Genomic DNA, 20,117 nt, shown 5'->3' with positions numbered 1-20,117 from the left:
TATTTACCCTGCTGCTCTTGGACAATAAATTCAGTTCTGTTTGTTTGCTGCAAGACCCTTCTGGTGTCCTTTATTATTTTAGCATACAGCATGAGTGAGTTGTAGTTGCACTACTTCTCCCCTTCAATATAGCGTAGGCCCATCCTGTGTGTAACTGATGCTCTATCTCACATCTAGCTGGACAGGCCTTTTCTAGCCAGGATAGGGTTACATGCTTCACCTACTTCCTTGTTTATGTCTCCACCCCCACTAAAACCATGTGCCCCTCATGTGACAGGCCCTATATTGCTTACATCACACGTGTCACCTAGAATGACTCTTACACGCTTGGTGCCACATTCAAGTTTGGCAGCTGGAGTGTTGCAGGGCAAATGGGATTTTAGTGTAGGGAATGAATGAATGGTGTGCAGAGCCGTGTGAATTGCAAGCCTGTGCTTGTCAGCTTAGTAAAGTTTGCCCTTCCAGAGAGAACCATGAAATTGAAAAACTGACTGTGGAAGTTGTGAAATAACTGACATAAGGGCTCAGCCCACTCCACCCAAACAGAAATAGGGTATTCTGATGTGCTTGTTACTTTGTGTGAATCGCAAATGATACGTGTGTGGCTCTGCAGGTGCAGTACTGCTATGGAAGGCTTCTGGGATTTGTAGTGAAACAACAGCAGAAAGGGCTGGCACTACTGGGTCAGCCCCCAGTGACCTTTAGTCCTTCCCAAAGCCTCTCTTTCTGCCCTGCACTCCATGAACTACACTGCATTTATCACTTTTGAACACCAGGCAGTTTATAGTGAGTAGGAGAGCTGTATTGCATTGACGGTGCACTATATTTATGAATTACACCAGGGCCGTTTAAATTAAAGGGCAAATGGGACATCTGACCAGGGCCCACTGTGCCACTATGTTGCAGTGTGAAACTTCCCTCCCCCTACCTCCCACACCCCCAGGCCTAAACGAACTGTGAGCCCAGAACGAGCAGGGAAATTGATTGACAATGTGGGCAGCCAATGCAGCCTAGGCTATCACAGGCAGGCGTGAGTGGGAAAGTTGATTGACATCATTAGTAGCCAATGAAGCATAGGCTAAGCCAGGCAGTTCTAAACTGTGCAGGGAGGAGGGAGCAGGAGGAGGGCAGGAACTAGAGGCAGAGAGCTCAGAGTGTCAGGGAAGACAGGGAAGATCTAAGCTCGGAACTGCAGAGAACTGTGAGTCATTGCCCAACATGTATGTATAACATGTCTAATAATAGTGACACATGCCTGAAAGGAAAACACTGTGCAGACACAGGCAATCAGTACATCTCCATAGGGCCACAAATGTTGCTCACAGAACCAGTGCAAGAGAAATCTAAAGAGAGATAATAAAATATGGCACTGTTTTGACCTGCCATGTGCCCTGGGCATAATGTTTATGGAACTGACATTGTATTTAGTCCATAATTCTGGGGGATTATTTTGAATCTGCATTTTATATTAAATTGGAGATGTTAGTCTGTATGTACCCCAGTTTCCTCCCACACCCTAAATACATACAGGCAGGTTAACTGGCTCCTGATAAAACTGAAAGGGCTTGGGTGGGGGTAAAGTAGAGAGAGATATCATTAAGCTGAAAATGTTCAGGAAAGGAGATGTAAGAAAGATTTGTGTAAAAGAAGGCTGTTGGTGGAATGATTTTGTCAGTCTGACATGCCATGTATGATTGGTGTAGCACATAGTACTTGCCTATGTTTCATAGCCACACTGCCCCAGAAGCAGAGACCCTGCTAAATATTTCTAAATGTGTAAGCTGAACCTGTTAAGTGAGTTCACCCTGTGCTAGAGTCCATGTCTGGGAATTTACAGGTTGACCCTGAAACTTGCTAGGGAGTATTCACAATTTCAGACACCTTCATTCATTCACAGACACACACACACACACACACACACACACACACACACTACCAGTAAAACCAGCTCCTGTGCAGTGGGCAAGGGAATTTAGAACAGTTTGGAGGTTTTCCACAAGCACCATAGTTACCCTTTGCACTATTCATTTCTTTTCACCAGAATTCAACATCTTTGTGACCAGTTGCAACAAACTCACAGGGGCTTATTTAACAACACTGGGCACATTTGTATCTGTTCCCAGTTCAGTAACCTGTAGCAACTAAAAAGCCTTTTTTTTTCCAGACAGCTGCAAGTATAATAGTGAAAGCAAATATTTGACAGATTTTCGATGGTTACTGTCTTAGTGCAATTAGCCCTATTGGTTCTACTAAAATCATAGGCATTTAAGAGGGGAATGCTGTGGGTTCATCATGATTTGTAGTTTACTTGTGGCTTAGTAGATGTATAAATGAATTACTGTGGTACATATTAAACACCGCAAGTCACTTCCTACTGACATCATAGGTAATGGACAGGAGTAGTTTTGCACTCTAAACCCCCGGCGTAGGGTAACTATTGCCCTTCCTATTTTCGTCAATGAAAATCTACCAGTTGCCAGTAGTGGGCACTTTAGCTCAGCTCCTAAGTTTCCCTTTAAAAACACAGTTGAAAAATGACAGCGCTGTTCTTTCACCTAATATTTCTGATCACTATCATTCTGCTAATTAATCAAAATACTGGTTCTGGTCTGCTGTGTGCCTCTGGACATGAGTTGTGCAATGAGTTTAATGCATCTGGAGTGACAAGTGGTGGGGACCTGTACAACTGTACCCCTTAGGCTGCCTTGGAGAGCTCACTGGAAGATAAAATATTTACAGTATGTGCTCAGGTCTGGAAAGGAAAAAGGGATGCAATTTTTAACAGTATCTCAGTGGAAAGAATCTATATACACAGTGCTACTACTACTGCTGTTTCCCGCCTTAAACCTTTCTGCCTTGCTGCCCCTTACATTTGGAATGCCCTCCCCAATTTCCTCCTGAGAAAAAAATCCTCCCTCAGTCTTTTTAAAACTAAATTTAAAAACTATCTCTTGGAGCACTTGCACAGTCCCTGATCTGGGAACTAGCACTTATATTGTAGTGTCACCCACTGTGACCTACAGCACTTATATTTGCCTATTTGTGTCTGTAAGTTACCCTCCCATATAGATTGTAAGCTCTACTGGGCAGGGGCCTCTATCCTCTTGTATCTTTCATTCTTAACTTTTTGCAACTGTATCTTGTATTTATTGTTATATTTTGTATTTATCTATTATTACTTTAATAACCCCCTGTTGTATTAATCTATTGTGTTACTGTACAGTGCTGTGTACATAAGATATACATACATACATACGGTATGTCAAAGCTGGAAACACTCTCAGTCAGAGAATCCCTTTAATTTACTCATGGCATCTATTTCTTTTCCATAAATGCACACAAATTCTGTTAGTACATGCACAGTTTTGTTTGTAAATACTATTGTTAGCTATACTTGTCAGACTTTCCTATCTGTGCAGTTTATTTCCTTCTGTGCCTCTTATTCTACTATCTCTTATATTTAGTGTAATATAATGCCTCTGTTTTTGTTTTGTCAATGCAGGAAGCCAGGCTGCTACATAGTAACTCTTAGGTAAACTGGTGTCTTTGAGTAAAACTATGACCTCTGAAGTGACAGTGAGTAGCTCAGGGGCAAACCTACCTAAGCCCGCGTATAAAGAATACTACTGGCTGCGATCATTTGTAGCAGGAGGTAACCAAAGCTATTTTTTTCTGTAAACTTCAAATAATTGTAATTGTCAAATTTCTCACGCTTTGGAACTATCTGTTTATCATGTATTTATTGTCATGCTTACAAAAATATACAGTTAAATACCTTACATATACATTGTCTCTTATCACTGTATGACTTTTTACAAAACAATATTCTTGGTTTAAAGTAGATAACCTGCAGGGCCCCATGGGTCCTTGTCACACAGTAGAAATATGCAGCCCATGTCTTAATAGTAGATGTTGCAGCGTGGTTCCCAGCATTCTTCATGATTAGCAGGGTTACTAGGGAGTTGTAGTTTAGCAAATATCTAGATTACAGAAGGATGGAATTCCCAGATATAAGAGCCACAATTCCTATTGTTGCGGCACACTGGGAACTGTAATTGAACAAGGGGCTCAGATGTTCATGCTAAGTACTTTAGGGCAATGACACATGGAGCTTTTTGTAGCCAGCTACTTGTCGTGGCTACAAAATAGACAATACTGATAATTGTCTCTACATGTGTTTTAGTAGAGACAATTCTCAGTATTTTCTGTGGCAGGGTATTTTCTTGTGTTTTGTAGCTGAGACAAGTAACTGGCTACAAAAAGAACCGTGTGACATACTCCTTAATGTTCAATATTATGCACAAAAGTCTTACTGAATATGTTTATAAAATCCCCATTTATATATATTTTCCCTTTTCTTCTCTGCCTAAAGTTAAGTACTTCCCAGTATATAATCAGGCTTATTCCTTTTGCCAGGGGTGGCCAGTTGCTGTGCCAAAACAACCATTGCACCTTTGGATAGGATCAAGATCTTACTCCAAGCTCAGAATGTTCATTACAGGCATTTGGGTGAGTACGATGGCTACCCTTCTTTTGTTTTGTTTGTTTAGCAAGGCTAGAGATATATGAATTAAGAAGGGAATCTCAGGGATTTTGTTTAAACCTGCTATCTGTCAATCTTGATGTGTGGTATTTTAAACCCCTAATTTATGCTAATAACATGAATGTCATGCAAAGTAGTAGTCATTTTATGTAGTCCTTTATGTTTGTGGGACCATGTTCCACAGTGCATTCTCCTCTGTATAAGTTGGTGCGAGCAGCTGCTGTGTATCTAATAAAAAAACTTTTTTTTACACTACATAGATCTTATTTTTGCTTTGATTGGTGCACTTAATCAACCAGAGAGGTCCATTAGACAAATAGAGTTGCAGGTGCATTTTAAAACAAAATATAGACAACCTAGATTATAATAAAAATGTTGTTTTTGTACAACTCAAGCTGACAGTTATACTAGAGACCAGAGAGGTCCATTAGAAAATAGAGTTGCAGGTGCATTTTAAAACAAAATATAGACAACCTAGTCCTTATAGCATTCCAAAAGCTGGTATCTCCTATGCTGCAGAGGAGACATTTGATAGTTTCTCAGCTTTTGTGGCAATTCAGTTTAGTTCAGTTTTTGCGACATTCAGTTGGTGAAAGAATTCTCTTTTTTCTCTTTCATTTTGTTAACCTCTACTTTTCTTAGTGGCCTGTTTTACTACTGACATGAAAAATCTTATTTTGTTATAGGGATATTGGCCACAGCATTTGCAGTCCAAAAGAAGGAAGGGTTTCTTGGTTTGTATAAAGGGAATGGAGCTATGATGGTCCGAATTTTTCCATATGGCGCTATACAGTTTATGGCATTTGACAAATACAAAAAGGTATTTAAAAAAACGTTTCGCTAGTCTATTTTGTGTTCTTGGAGTCTAAATATATCTATATACCTTTATATTTTCCCTTTTATTATAATAAAAATGTTGTTTTTGTACAACAAGGTACAACCCAAGCTGACAGTTATACCCTTTTGTTTCAGATAAACTGATTGGCAATCATATAGCCAAGGCATGTCCATAACTAGAATAAAAATAGGTTTGGGCATTTCATGTATATAGAGACTGAAACAGTGCCCACCAGCCCAGTATAAAGTGATGCTCTATGGCAGCCCTACAGAATCTTACCAGAATAAACAAATTGCCTGTCCTGGCCCTCACCAGGGAACAGAATGGCATGTTAAGCTTTCCTATTAGGGCTGTGGCAAACACAAGGCGGGGGCGGGGGTTACTGAGACAAAATTAAAGTGGAGATAAATTTGTTGGCTTTTCCACCTTATTCATAAACCTCTATCTCCAATTTTGTGAATTTGTCTTTTAGGCAAATTTCTTTCTGATTTTGTCTTTTAGATGACATTTTACAAACATTTTTTTATGAATCTGATTAAATCTTGTCAATGTGCCATTAACCCAGTCCCACATCTACACGAGCCTTAAAATAATGATTTTGCCAACAGGATTTTGCATTTCATTTATTAGTTCTTTCAATTTAGGGGCATTTTGTGAAGGGTAATTTTAGTCACACAACACATTTTATATTTGGAAATACAACTGACTTAGAAATCTGCATTTTTCATTATTGTGCCAAAGCAAAATATGTATAATCTACCACCATAGAAATAAGCATACTGTACTTCATATTCCAAGGCCAAAAAACATTAGGTTCACCACAGAACACCATATCTTTTGAGAAAGTACATGTCTGTTTCAAACTACTAAACCGCAAGGTTTTCCTTAATTTGGGGTCTTGAAATGCCAACATGGATTTCAACTAGGAACTTACAAACAGTGTCAGACTGGTGTATTTGGGGGCTCATAGGTAGAAGGTAATCAAGGTCCCACCCCCTGCACTCTACCACCGCACTACTTCTCCACCGCCACTGATTATCAGTCAACAGGCTCGCCCACCAACATGCCCAGTGTAAAGGGACCCGCCAGTTTTTTTCCCAGTATTGGGCCAGTCCAACCTTGAATTCACAGTACCCCAATATTCCAGTTTGGAAGCCATTGAGCACGTGCTGCTTGCTGATAACCAAGATGGCTGCTGGAAACATGTGATGAGGTGGTGTGAATTCTGTCAAGTGATTAAAGAGGCTGCTACACCTAAAAATGTGCCTGGGAGGTTTTACTTTTGAATAAAAATTTGAACCATATATGCACTCAAAATGTTATTATTGCCTCATCCATTAGGCTAAAACTAGCATAATAATGGAAATGTGAGGTTAAACCTTTTTATAGATAAGATTGTATAAATTACACTTTTTGTTTAGTCAGTGTTTTACTTGTTTATAAAAGTGTTAATAAAGCTTTTTGCACCTATTTTTCTAGGTTTAGACAGAAACATTTACCCTGAAAATAGGCTGCTAATACCCATTAAAACTCTATTTACTAATTGCCCTGAATTCCTTTTTATTCACTTGAATAGGAATCATGTGAATAAAATCGATATAAACCACAGGCATCTGGGTGACCCATAGGACGTATTAAAGTAAATGGCAAGTAATTTTGGGCAGGTAGTGTCATTTTGGTCTCCAGTGCAACCAGTCATGGCAGATACTATGGGGGCATTTTACTAAAGGTAGTTGTTTTTTTTTTATCATGATTCATAATTTTTTCACAAAAATACAATTTTGATTCAGAAAAGAAACAATTTTTTCACTATTTATTATGTGACAAAACTGACAAATTGAAAAGAAAAAATACACCATCTAAAAGCTGTTGAGATCATGTAGAAGACAATGGCAGGTTTCCGGTTTTTAGTAGATATTTCTGTTTTTTTTTAAAAAAAAAGTATGTTGAGTCATTGTAGAAAAAAACACGTAGAAGACAATGGCAAGTTTCCGGTTTTTAATTGATATTTCTGGTTTTTTTTTTAAAAAGTATGTTGAGTCATTGTAGAAAAAAACATGAAAATTACAGAAACACACATTTGAATTAATCTGCCCTTATTTGTCATCACCTTATAATTTTCCTTCTCATATTCTAACATTATTTTTTTTATCTTCTTCTATTCTCTTACTTAATCATCTCTAGTTTTTTTCTTTAAAACAGAATGAAGGGTTAATATTTTTTTCCAGAATGCTTGTAGAGAAAAAAATGTTTGCAATAAACTTGAGTGAACTGTGAATATTATTTACTCAGTAATAAACCTTTATTGGCAAATTCTTATCTAAGATTATTCCAGTTCTACAGGCCGCACTATTTTGTACGTTGGAGCCATAACACGTGGTAATTGTAATTAAGCCACAGTCTATATGACATCAGTACCTTTTCCATAACAAATAATGAACCAGTGTGTGGAAAAACAGGACTCTCAATGATTTATGACAGTCGTGTATTACAAAAGCTGGTGTTTTAGCACAACAGTGAGTGTGTCTCAGGTAGTTTATTATGAACTTTTATCTAATTACCTTGTTGCCACAGCCCAAAGCTAATGTCACACTAGGCATGTTAATTGTTCTTCTTACAGCTAGTGAAAAAAGACACATATCCATCAGGTTTGACCATTTGCAACATGTCTAACTTTTTATAGAAAGGCAAAAAATCTCCTCTAAAGCCTTCCTCCATTTTGCCTCAGAGGGGGAAATGATTTCCTGATTCCAAAAAGGTTGTCAGGACCAGTCATTGTATCAAAATTGTTGAACTAATAAGTGGTTCACCTTTGAGTTCACTTTTAGGGGTGTATTTATTAACATTGGAGACAATTATTACCAGTGATGTTGCCCATAGCAATCAATCAGATCTTTGCTCTTGTTTTCTAACTTGTAGGTGACCGTTCAAATCTAATTGCCGATTGGATGCTATGGGCAACATATACAGTTTTTTGGCAACCTTCTGTTACTGTGTATTTCCAGCTTCTGAAGTAAACAGAACCTTTTATGTCATTTTCTTTTCATTGTAGATGATAAAAAAAAAGATAAAACATTCTGAACATGTTCCCAGATTAATGGCTGGATCCATGGCTGGTACAGTAGATGTTCTTCTTTTTACTAAATCAAAAGTTTAACACCTTAATCACCTGTAACCACTTTTCATGGCAACGCATGATTACTGCCCTGTGTAATTCTATAATGCTTGCTTCTGCCCAAAATCTCTTCATTTCCTGATTTGATGCTATCATCTTTTATTTGCAAGCTTTTTTTCACAGCGTGTTTATGTAGTGATACACCAGATTCTCCAAAATATTTGGCCAAATGCTATTGTTCCTTTCAACATAGCTACAGGATTGGGAAAATCATATTTTTCTCTGTGAACATCAGATTTTGAATTTGTAACCTAAATTCTTTACCTTTTGAATTTTGGCTGAAGCCCTAAACTAGACCCCAGAGAGTTTGTTGTTTGTATGTATCATATTTAAGGAACAAGGAAAGTACAAACTTAAATAAGTAGTATAGTAATGCCTTTCATCAAGGCGTTCTATATAACTTAGGGTAAAGACTCGCTGAGCTACTAGTAGCAGCTAATTTCTCATGGCTACTAAATGCCAGAAAATACCCTGCCATAGACAATACTGAGAATAGCCTCTGCTAAACCACACATAGAGACCATTATCAGTAAATGATCAGCATTGTCTTTTTAAGTAGCTGCTACTAGTAGCTCTGTGTGTCTTAACCTTACTGTGCACCTGAAATTTGCTCTCATTCTCCATTATTGCTGCTTTAATGTAGCCTTTAGACCTGGGTGAATTCAGAGCACTTACTGGGTATCATTTATTAACTCTGGGCAAATTTGTACCTGGGCAGTAAAGGTCCCCATCACGGGCCGATTGTAGCTGCCGATATCGGTCCCTTGGACCGATTCGGCAGCTTATCAGCCCATGTAGGGGCAGAAACGAGGGGCCTGTCTGACCGATATCTGGCCTGAAATTGGACATGTATCTATCGGCCAGGTTAGAAAATTCAGTCGGATCGGGGGCCGCAGCGGCTCGTTGATGTGGTCCCTGAACCGACTGCCCCATTGCCGCCAATATAATTTGAATGTTTTGCCCCAGGGCCAAACAATCGAAGTAGCCTACACGCTTCCCGATATCACCCACCCGTAGGTGGGGGAAATAAATGAGACCCACTATATATCTTCCCCCAGATTACAGCCTGTGCTTGGGGCAGATACAGTGCTCCACCAATAGGACTATGCATGCTAAAAATCCTAAATAAGCATTACTAACCCCAGGTCCCCTCCTGAACTGCATCTATTTTCCATTGGAATAATGTTACTTAAAAGGAAATTTTTGATTGCCATGGGAACATCTTATTGGTTCATCCATTTGTAACAAGAACATTTTTAAATATCAGTTAGAAATTTTGTACAGTTTTACAAATATTTAGGCTATTCTCAACTACCCCCCCCCATGGCAATCTTCCTTATTACATGCAGGAGTCAGTTGGCACTTAACGTTAACAAAACATGGGCCAATAAATGGGCAAGTGTAAATAGCGTTTCTTTGACTCAGAAGGCTTTCGGTAGACTGAAACTGCAGGACAAAAGTCACACATTTTCTAAGCCTGATAAAAACACTAGGTGGCAATAGATACTAAAGTGTGAGTGCAGGTTGCCAAGAGCAACTAGTCAGCATTTGGCTTTGCTTTCATTTTATAACGTGTAGTAGACTGTTCAAATATCCTGATAGGTTGCCATTGTTAACTGCATAGTTGCAGTTTATTATCCACATTCAAAAAATTACTTTTTACTGATTTTATAGGGTTTCACAGGTTGGTAAAACCTGTATCCCAGGCACCCAGCCCACACATTTGCTGGGTGTTAGAAATGTCTGAAATGTTGTTCTATAAAGGCCACAGTGCAATTTATGAGTACCTGTATGTGTCAGAGAATTTGTGTTTATATTCTAATCTAGCAAGCTATTGCTACTTAATTGACAGGTATCACTGCTGTTATTTTCACATACCCTTTGGACATGGTCAGAGCACGGCTTGCATTTCAAGTAAAAGGAGAACACAGATACAATGGAATTATCCATGCCTTCAAAACAATATATTTAAAGGTATTTGTCTCATAGTGGATTTTCCCCCTCCCTAATATATTTTCCTGAAAATTTTTATAGCCAGCAGGAATGTCTGCGTTACCATTAATAGCGCATATGAATACTAGAAAACAGAAATGAAATACTTTCCTCAAACTACAATCATACACTGTAATCTTAGGGAGAGCTGTTAACCTCTTGCAGATATTGCGCCCACCCCCCCAATACATTTTTAGGCCTTGCTCCTTATAATTTTTATTGTAGCAGTGCCTTGAACATATGCTCCAAGTGGGTAATTGGTCCACTATAAGTTCAACAGCACTGACCACAAATATTAGTGTTATTCAGTAGTGATAATTCAGCCACCTTCAACACAGCAAAAACACAGTAAGTTCAGCTGATTTGACTTATTACTACAGATTTAATGGTTTATACACTACATAATACAGGCATGCCAATCTTTAATAATGTTGAGGGCTGAATTAGGGGGCATGGTCAATGGAACACTCTAAAAGTATAGCATTCATTTTCGTGTAAACTGAACATTTGCAAGCATATGTTGTTTCTTGTTATAAGCCAGGGATCCCCAACCATTTATACCCGTGAGTCAAATGGAAAAAGTGTTGGAGAGCAACACAAGCATGAAAAAGGTTCCTGGTGGTGCCAATGAGAGCTGTAATTTTCTATATGATAGCCCCTATGTGGACTGGCAGCCTACAAAAGGCTCTGTTTGGCATTATACTTGGTTTTTATACAACCAAAACTTGCCCCCAAGCCAGGAATTAAAAAATAAGCACCTACTTTGAAGCCACTGGGAGCAACATCCAAGGGGTTGGTGAGCAACATGTTGCTCACGAGGCACTGGTTGGGGATCACTGTTATAAGCACTATTTTAAGTAAAAAAAATATTTATTTATTATTTAAGAGCATGTAGAACCTGAAACCATTAATCTTTTTATTTTCTTTTTAAATAAAGGAAGGAGGTATCCGTGGATACTACAGAGGACTTGTGCCCACCATTGTAGGAATGGCCCCCTATGCAGGTATACACATTTCACCTGCAAAATGCAAGTGTACTCACATTTATTTGAATTATGTTATAATTATAATAATATCCATTAATATTAAGAAAACCAGATTATTCCATAGGATATATTCAGCTTTAAGCAGTGTATGTATTTACACCTACATTTTAGGTGGCCACACACGTGGTGACCATCGGTCGCACGAAAGATCGTACAATCGGCCACTAACCGTTCAGGACTGAAATGGCAGATAAGGAGATAGAAACAATAGGATTTCTACCTCCTTCTGCTGATTCAGCCCTGAAGACAGATTTTGCTCAGGCACCTTCTATGGCGCCCAATCAAAATCTTTTATCATGCCCGATCGGGGAGTCGACGAGGTTTCGTACGATATTATCGGTGCGTGTATGGCCAGCTTAATAATTATTCTTTTTTTTTTTATTTAAATGTTTTTATTTTGAGATTGAAAGTAACGGTTTACAGAGGAGCACCTTTTGGGTTATCCCAGGGTGCCAGGCAGGTATATAAAGTCATAAACATAGGGAAGAAGGAGGGGGGGGAGGGGGAGGGAATGAAAGAGGAAAGAGAAATTCAGGATAAAAAGTATAGGTATAAATAATTATATAAAATGGGAAAGTAACCAGTAAAATTGGGGGAAAAGTTCTTGTGGGTATATATTTGCCGGGCTTCAGTCTTGTAGGTAGATAATCGGGTCTTGTCTTTTGGTGTTTCGGTACACCTTTAGGAGGTATCCTTTCCAGGTTGGTCTTATAGGTGTATTGAAATATTTCTGTAAATCATCCAGGGGGCCCAAATTTTATTATGGGTTTTTAATACTTATTCTTTTTATAGAAATTGCTGACATAATATTTTAGGACAGTAAATAAGTTAATAGGGCTCTATATTCAAATGTACTAATTGTTACTTTGACTACCTTGTTTAGCTGTGAATGCACAAAGCAAGCAAAAATGTATACAGAAATTGAAAGATCTAAAAGGGTCGGAGAGTATCCTCTAAAACAGGGGTGTCAAACTCAATCACATAAGGGGGCCGAAATCTAAAACACAGGCTAATTCGCGGGCCAAATTTTTTATTAATATACTTAGTAAGATAAGGGCCACATAAAACAGCCAGGTTGGCTGGATTTGGCCCCCGGGCCTTGTGTTTGACATATATGCTCTAAAACAACAACAAAAAATAAACCATACAAAGAATGCTTATTGGTTGCTGCACTTCTTAAAGGAACAGTAACACCAAGAAATGAAAGTGTTTTAAAGTAATTATATAATGTACTGTTGCCCTGCACTGGTAAAAATGGTGTGTTGGCTTCAGGAACACTACTATAGTTTATATAAATAAGCTGCTGTGTAGCCATGGGGGCAGCCATTCAAGCTGGAAAAAAGGAGAAAAGGCACAGGTTACATAGCAGATAACAGATAAAACACCATTGTATTCTACAGAGTTTATGTGTTAACTGCTATGTAACCTGTTCCTTTTCTCCTTTTAAATAAATAGCTGGCCCCATGGCTTTACAGCAGGGCATTTATACAAACGATAGTAGTCTTTCTGACGCAAACACACAACTTTTACCAGTGCAGGGCAGCAGTACATTATAGTTTAATTACTTTGATACATTTAGATTTTTTTGGTGTTACTGTACCTTTTTTTTTTTTTTTTTTTTTTTTAACAATTCTGTTTATTGAGAAAATTGCATACGGTTGACATACAGTTGTATTAGAAAGTTGTTGTTTAGTTGTCCAGTTTTCTCGCAATAAAGTTTAATACAAAACTAAATAAACAATAAACAATAAACATGACATTTTACCAATAAAACCATGTTATCAGCATAGTTATTTCTTGAGCACCTGGGTGCTGGGGCCTTGGGTGTCTCAGTGGGGTGCGGGGTGTTGACCCGTACTACTGTTGGGGAGTTCTTGACGTAATTCTCTGGGGGGGGAAGGGGGGGGTGTTTTATGCCGACTTGCTTGGGTGGGCATAGAGGTGGTGCGTTCTGTGAGGTTTCTAGGCTTCTTCTACTGGGTCTAGCCAGTCACCCCAAACTTTTTGGAACTTTTCTAGGCAGTTTCTTCTCATGTATGTTAGTTTGTACAACGGGGCTGCCTTAGTGACTATATTTATCCAGAATGGTAACGTGGGGCCCGAGTTCAACTTCCACTGGAGGGCTATGGCCTTTTTTGCATACATTAGCAGAATGGAGAGAAGAGTGCACTGAGCCCTTTTTGGCGTTATTTCTTCTACTTGGTTCAGAAGAATTGTTATAGGGTTTAGGGGTATTATTAGTGTTGTTCTTGTTTGGATGGTCTGGGTTACTTGCTTCCAGAAGTCCTGGATCTCTGGACAGGACCAGACCATGTGGAAGAAGTCTGCTGCCGGGGCAGTGCATTTTGGACAGGTTTGGGGGATTTCTGGGTTCATTACATGCAGTCTCTGTGGAGTAAGGTATGTTCTGTGCAGGTACTTTAACTGGATTAGTTTGTCCCTGTTGCATACCATGCACTCAAAGCAGGAGTCTAGGATATCTTCCCATATTCCAGAGTCTAGTGTGGGTATGTCTTTTTTCCATTTTTCTAGGGCTTTGGAAGCTGGAGATGGTCCGGCTAGGATTAGAGTACTATAGAATAGTGATAGGGGTTTTTGAAGTTCAGGTGTGTGAGCATATTCTTCCACCCTCCTGGGGGTGGTGTTTATTGTTTGGGTTTGAAATTGATAACTGGCAGCATGCCTAAGCTGTAGGTATCTAAACAGCATTTTGTTAGGTAACAAGTATTTTTCCTTGAGATCTTGGAATTGCATAAGCTTGCCATCCGCATATATATCAGTAATGTATTTAATACCGTATCTGGCCCAGGCCTGTGGGTCGGGGACAGTGCCAAAATGTTTCAGTTTTGGGTTGTACCAGAGAGGGGAGTATTTAGAGCAATGGAAGGGGGGGTTAGGAAATAGTTTAAGTGCTATGTTCCATGTTCTCACCGTTGTGGTCATTGGTAGAGTAGCTTTCTTTGTGTATTTGGTACCTCTATAGAGAAGGTTTTTTAGCTCTTCAAGGGACCCAATTGTTTGTGCTTCTAGTAATGTGGAGGCGTTTTGAGTGGGGGGGGAGACCCATCTCCATGCTGTAACCAATTGAGCTGCCAAAAAGTATAGATATAGGTTTGGTGCTGCTAGTCCTCCCTGCCTTACTGGGAGCTGAAGAGTGGTTAGGGCAATCCTCGGTTGTGTATTGTTCCAGAATAGTGTTATTTGTAAGCTGCGGAGAGTTTTGAACACTTTTTTTTGTCTGAAAATGTATGTCAGTTTTGGGAGTAGGATAATCTTAAAGAGATTTATTCTGCCATAGAGTGATAGAGGCAGGGGTGCCCATGTCTTGATTTTGGATTCCGTGAGTTTAAGGATTGGGGCCAGGTTTAGGTCTGTGAATTTTTTAGGGTCTCTATGGATCCAGATTCCCAGATATTTGAACTTTTCGGACCAGGAGAGCCCTTGAGTTTGGGTGGGTGCCCCTGGGGGTCTAGGATCTATACTGTACCTTTAAAGAAGAAGAAAAGTTGAAATCACTGGGGTGTACACCTTTCCTTCTCCTTTAAGAGTGTATTTACCATACATCAAGTGCACTTTGGTCATGGGTTTAGTAGCAGAGCTGCTATTGCAGTACACTGGCCAGTGCAGAGCTCGGCCTCTAACATTTGCCAGATTCAATTCCATGGCCCTTTAATTTCATGAAAACTCAATAGAGGTCTATGGGGAAATATGTAATTAGGAGAAATCATTTTCTCATTAAATAGAATCTGTCCTGTTATATCATTTCCTGCTTTTTTTCTGTAGGGTTTTCTTTTTTCACCTTTGAGACTTTGAAGACAGCTGGGCTAAGACATGCACCAGAACTGCTTGGGAAGCCATCATCTGATAACCCAGATGTCATGGTTCTGAAGACCCATGCCAGCTTGCTCTGTGGCGGCATTGCAGGCGCTATTGCACAGAGCATCTCGTAAGTGTTATATATAGTTACATAGTTACATAGTTACATAGTTACATAGGGTTGAAAAAAGACCTGTGTCCATCAAGTTCAACCCATCCAAGTAAACCCAGCACACCTAACCCACACCTACCAATCTATACTCACATACATAAACTATAAATACAACCACTAGTACTAACTGTAGATATTAGTATCACAATAGCCTTGGATATTCTGATTGATCAAGAACTCATCCAGGCCCCTCTTAAAGGCATTAACAGAATCTGCCATTACCACATCACTAGGAAGGGCATTCCATAACCTCACTGCCCTCACCGTGAAAAACCACCTACGCTGCTTCAAATGGAAGCTCCGTTCCTCTAATCTAAAGGGGTGACCTCTGGTGCGTTGATTGTTTTTATGGGAAAAAAGAACATCCCCCAACTGCCTATAATCCCCTCTAATGTACTTGTACAGAGTAATCATGTCCCCTCGCAAGCGCCTCTTTTCCAGAGAAAACAACCCCAACCTCGACAGTCTCACCTCATAGTTTAAATCTTCCATCCCCTTAACCAGTTTAGTTGCACGTCTCTGCACTCTCTCCAGCTCATTAATATCCTTCTTAAGGACTGGAGCCCAAAACTGCACTGCATACTCAAGGTGAGGCCTTACCAGGGACCTATAAAGGGGCAAAATTATGTTCTCATCCCTTGAGTCAATGCCCTTTTTTATACAAGACAGCACTTTATTTGCTTTAGTAGCCACAGAATGACACTGCCTGGAATTAGACAACTTGTTATCAACAAAAACCCCTAGATCCTTCTCCATTAAGGAAACCCCCAACACACTACCATTCAGTAGATAGTTTGCGTTTATATTATTTCTACCAAAGTGCATAACTTTGCACTTATCAACATTGAACCTCATTTTCCAGTTTGCTGCCCAGTTATCTAATTTTGTCAAATCGCTCTGCAAAGCGGCAGCATCCTGCATGGAACTTATAGTTTTGCACAATTTAGTGTCATCAGCAAAAATAGAAACAATACTGTCTATGCCCACCTCCAGGTCATTAATAAACAAGTTAAACAGCATATATATGCATATATGAAGTTTCTGCTATTAATACCAATTTGGCGCTGTATATAATGGTTAGCACACCATTCTCAGAACTTGTAATTGTTGACAAAATGAGCAATTCTTTCCACTCACAGCAGGTGCACAGCCTATTACTGACATTGTAACCTGTGCTGGTTCCTAACAATTTTGTTTATTTTTGGGTTTATTGCAATGCTGGGTTTTTTTGCACAATGTTTAAGAAAATGTAAAGAAAAACATGTTTATGAATTAGGGTATATTTATGGTTACATAAAAACTGTTCAAGACAAGCTAAGATATGGTAAACAGCCAGGCATTTAACAGCAAAAGGAAAGCTGGTTTGCATAATGTCCCATGTAGTCCCATGGTATCATGTGATAAAAACTACTAAATCTGTATTTGGGCTTCATTCAAGAGTGCTTGAGGCACTTCTGTTTCTGGCTTTCCAGCAGATAATGTAAGGTGCCATACACTGCCAGGCTGATAACTGCCAATGCAGCCTCTCCAGACTGAGGCAGTAGCTTCTATGGTGCCATTCCAAAGGCCTGTCCAATCCATGTCTTGGCAAAAATCAGCTAGATATCAGTCGGGCAGGTTGGATAATTCCCTTGGAGAGCAGTATTTAAATAAGAGTAATAAAATGTATTTGTAAACTCCTTTTGATTTCAGTTACCCTTTGGATGTGACTCGACGGCGTATGCAGTTATCAGCAATATTACCAGATTCAGACAAATGCAGGTATGATTTTTATGTTTTTGTGAATAGAAGAGTGATCATGTGGGTGTTTTTGCATGCATAAATGTTTGGGTTTATGAAGAAGAACATAAGGAATTTATAATATGCAGACAAAACATATAAAGAAAATCTGATAGCTGCCCATTCACTTCATCCCAATCCCTCATTGGGGTAAGGTAGGTAGCATCATGTGGGGATGGGCTGTATTATAGTTCAACAAGAAGCCCCTTCTGTATAATATCTTTATTTGCTTGTGCTGTTTCTCAGCAGCTGTATAAAATACCTTATGCTTGCAGGAAGTGGCAAAGCTAAGACCCCTTACACACTTACACACAGTATCCCTAATGCAGTGGATACTAGGTAATCTGGGCCAGGGGCACATTACCAGTAATTTCTAAATAACCAGCCTCCCCTAATAAGGTAAATGTTCCTATCTCCATCAAACAACAGATTTAATTTGAAATGAAATAAGCGAGGGGACATTTTAATGAACAGGTATAGATTTTGTTACTAACAGTCTAGTAATGTTCTTCCATGTCTGTGTTATGCCTTGCCCAATTGTTATTGCTTGGCAAAACCAATGCTAATCTCATCATTTAGGAGCATTATCACAGAGTGCATGCACATGGGGACCCCTGATGTATACTCGCCCCTCTTCATCAAATCATGCTTATGGCGTTGCTTTGTGGTTTCTCAAGAAAAGAAACAGTAATATAACACTAGGAATCTCTGCAGGTTGTTCCCCATACTAGAGCAATAATACTTCCTGAGAAAATCTGCTAAGGGCACAGAGAAGAGGATACAACATACAGCTGCTTAAACTATCTTTGTTTGCTATCTATAATTAAAAATTGTCTTCTGTTCTATTCTAAGGACCATGTTCCAGACCCTGAAATATGTGTGCATGCAGCATGGAATAAGAAGAGGACTGTACCGAGGCTTATCCCTGAATTACATCCGATGCATTCCTTCTCAGGCTGTGGCCTTTACTACCTATGAATTCATGAGACAGGTCTTGCACCTGAACTAGAATCTTCTCACTCACTTGCACAGTGTTAATAAACAGCAGCCAATCATGTACAGTGTAATATATTCTGACAATAGATAAGAGTGTATCCTTCCCAGCACCCATGTCAGTGTCTGCTCCTTCACAGGGCTTGTCTGCTTGGGTCTGTCAGAGACAAAACTGGCTTTTGTAAAATAAGAGTGTTCTTTTGTAAAATATGTTTTGGGAATGTGTGTGTGTGTGTGATTTTATAAAAAGTTGATTTAATCATATTTAATGTTTAAAATAATTTAAAGAATACTAAACCTAAAATGTGGGATTCCAGATGCATGATTTTTATAGTTTTATTTTTTTAGATATCCTGTAATTCCACTGAAGGAGTGTTTAATACCATTACTGGACTGGTTCTATAGTTCTGTACAGAAATTGCTGAAGAATGTCTGTTTGTGTTGGGGATGCCTGGAGAGAGGAAGAATATTGAAGTGTTCAGAGTTAAAGTATCCCAGTACTCTTTGAATAAGAGTACCACCAGCCCAGGGTAGGAAATAAAGCTGCCGATATTTACACCAATAATATGGAAAACACAATTGTGTACTATTATTGGTACGCGTATGGCAACTGAGATCTGTGTACTATAAAAATCAGTTAATTGGGAATTAGGCAGGTTTGAACATTTGAAACCATTTTGGTCAGTGCGTGCTACATCGGAAGATGCGCCAGTGAAGAGGCGCAGGAGCCCTTCCTCACTTCATTCTCATCAGATTGTTTGTGCTCATTGCGTGGGACAGTAGAAAGGGAGCCTTACTGTAGGTGGCCCCTCATATGATCTCTCGGCCTGTATATAGCCACCTTTGGCAATTAAAAGCACTAAGGAATGCCTTATATATTGGCACCACCCAGTGTTTTTCAGACTTTTGTTTTTCTTTACGTGGACCAATTTCAGAAATACCGATAATTTCTTCTTGGAGAGTGTTTGCAGTGAAAAATAAAAGTCTTCCCTAAAGAACAATAGAAAGCTACAGAACAGATCATTCTCTCTCTCTTTTTGTTACTTTTCTACTGGAGTAGAGTTAATTCATTTACAGCCAATATTTCTTTAAGACTGAAAAGTTTTTCTGCACAGTGTATATGTGCATTGTCCTCGCTGACTGGTTTAAATGTGATCCCTGGGAAGCCATGGAGCAAGGAGCATCTGTGTGCTTCTATAGTCATATATGCATAACATGAGCCTTTTATGAAATAAAAATAACATGGAGATAGGATTACAACACTGGCATTTCCCAACAATGCCATCAAGTTATGTAAATCTTTTAGAGCATTGCTGATCAATCAATAGTATTGTTACATTGCTGAGCCTAGTACCAATAAAATAGCACCAGGGAACTCAGGGTTTGTTTCTTCAAATGCCTGAACAGCAGGAATTTCAGTATGGAATGTATGACGTACTAAACTACGTTTTTCTGGTTTTAAGGTTTTTTGTCTTATTAATCTTATAAATGATCTACTAAATCAGTGATGGTTCCCTTGTTTATGCTAACCTTAAAGACAATGTATAAGCCCAGTGAAAGTTTGGCTGGGGCTGTTTTTATCCTGTTGTGACAAGGGCTTTTTTGTGTTTTATATTCATGCTGTCTTGTCTTTAAATCTGCAGGTTAATAAAACTATTTTCTGTATGATAAAATGTGAAAAAACAGCTTTGTCCATGTATGTACACCACTTTCACTGTTCCATCCTACAATATGAAAGGATGATTAAATGAATTGAGAAATCA

At 39.0% G+C, this 20,117-nt stretch overlaps 2 protein-coding genes across 6 annotated transcripts in view; one reads left to right on the top strand and one right to left on the bottom strand.

Annotated features, from left to right (window-relative positions):
• bloc1s2 (biogenesis of lysosomal organelles complex-1, subunit 2) overlaps positions 1-147 on the bottom strand; it is a 9,304-nt gene extending 9,157 nt beyond the window's left edge. Inside the window, exon 1 of the mRNA XM_012966490.3 lies at positions 8-147. The gene's annotated coding sequence lies outside the window, so the exon portion shown is untranslated. The remainder of the gene's footprint in view (positions 1-7) is intronic.
• slc25a16 (solute carrier family 25 member 16) overlaps positions 1-20,117 on the top strand; it is a 20,510-nt gene extending 393 nt beyond the window's left edge. For 2 of the 5 annotated variants that reach the window (XM_031904903.1, XM_031904902.1), the window contains exons 2-10: positions 3,503-3,652; positions 4,417-4,509; positions 5,230-5,363; positions 8,434-8,497; positions 10,409-10,530; positions 11,486-11,552; positions 15,378-15,540; positions 17,275-17,343; positions 18,214-20,117. In XM_031904903.1, coding sequence (XP_031760763.1) covers positions 3,559-3,652; positions 4,417-4,509; positions 5,230-5,363; positions 8,434-8,497; positions 10,409-10,530; positions 11,486-11,552; positions 15,378-15,540; positions 17,275-17,343; positions 18,214-18,370 — 963 coding nt within the window. In that variant the 5' untranslated portion in view covers positions 3,503-3,558 and the 3' untranslated portion in view covers positions 18,371-20,117. Of the gene's footprint in view, positions 1-1,066; positions 1,221-3,502; positions 3,653-4,416; positions 4,510-5,229; positions 5,364-8,433; positions 8,498-10,408; positions 10,531-11,485; positions 11,553-15,377; positions 15,541-17,274; positions 17,344-18,213 lie in introns of those variants that run through there. The other 3 variants (XM_031904905.1, NM_001142210.1, XM_031904906.1) reach the window with 3 other exon arrangements.

The sequence above is a fragment of the Xenopus tropicalis genome, chromosome 7, assembly GCF_000004195.4.
Source record: "Xenopus tropicalis strain Nigerian chromosome 7, UCB_Xtro_10.0, whole genome shotgun sequence".
Taxonomy (NCBI): domain Eukaryota; kingdom Metazoa; phylum Chordata; class Amphibia; order Anura; family Pipidae; genus Xenopus; species Xenopus tropicalis.
This window is presented reverse-complemented; position numbering and strand designations above follow the sequence as displayed.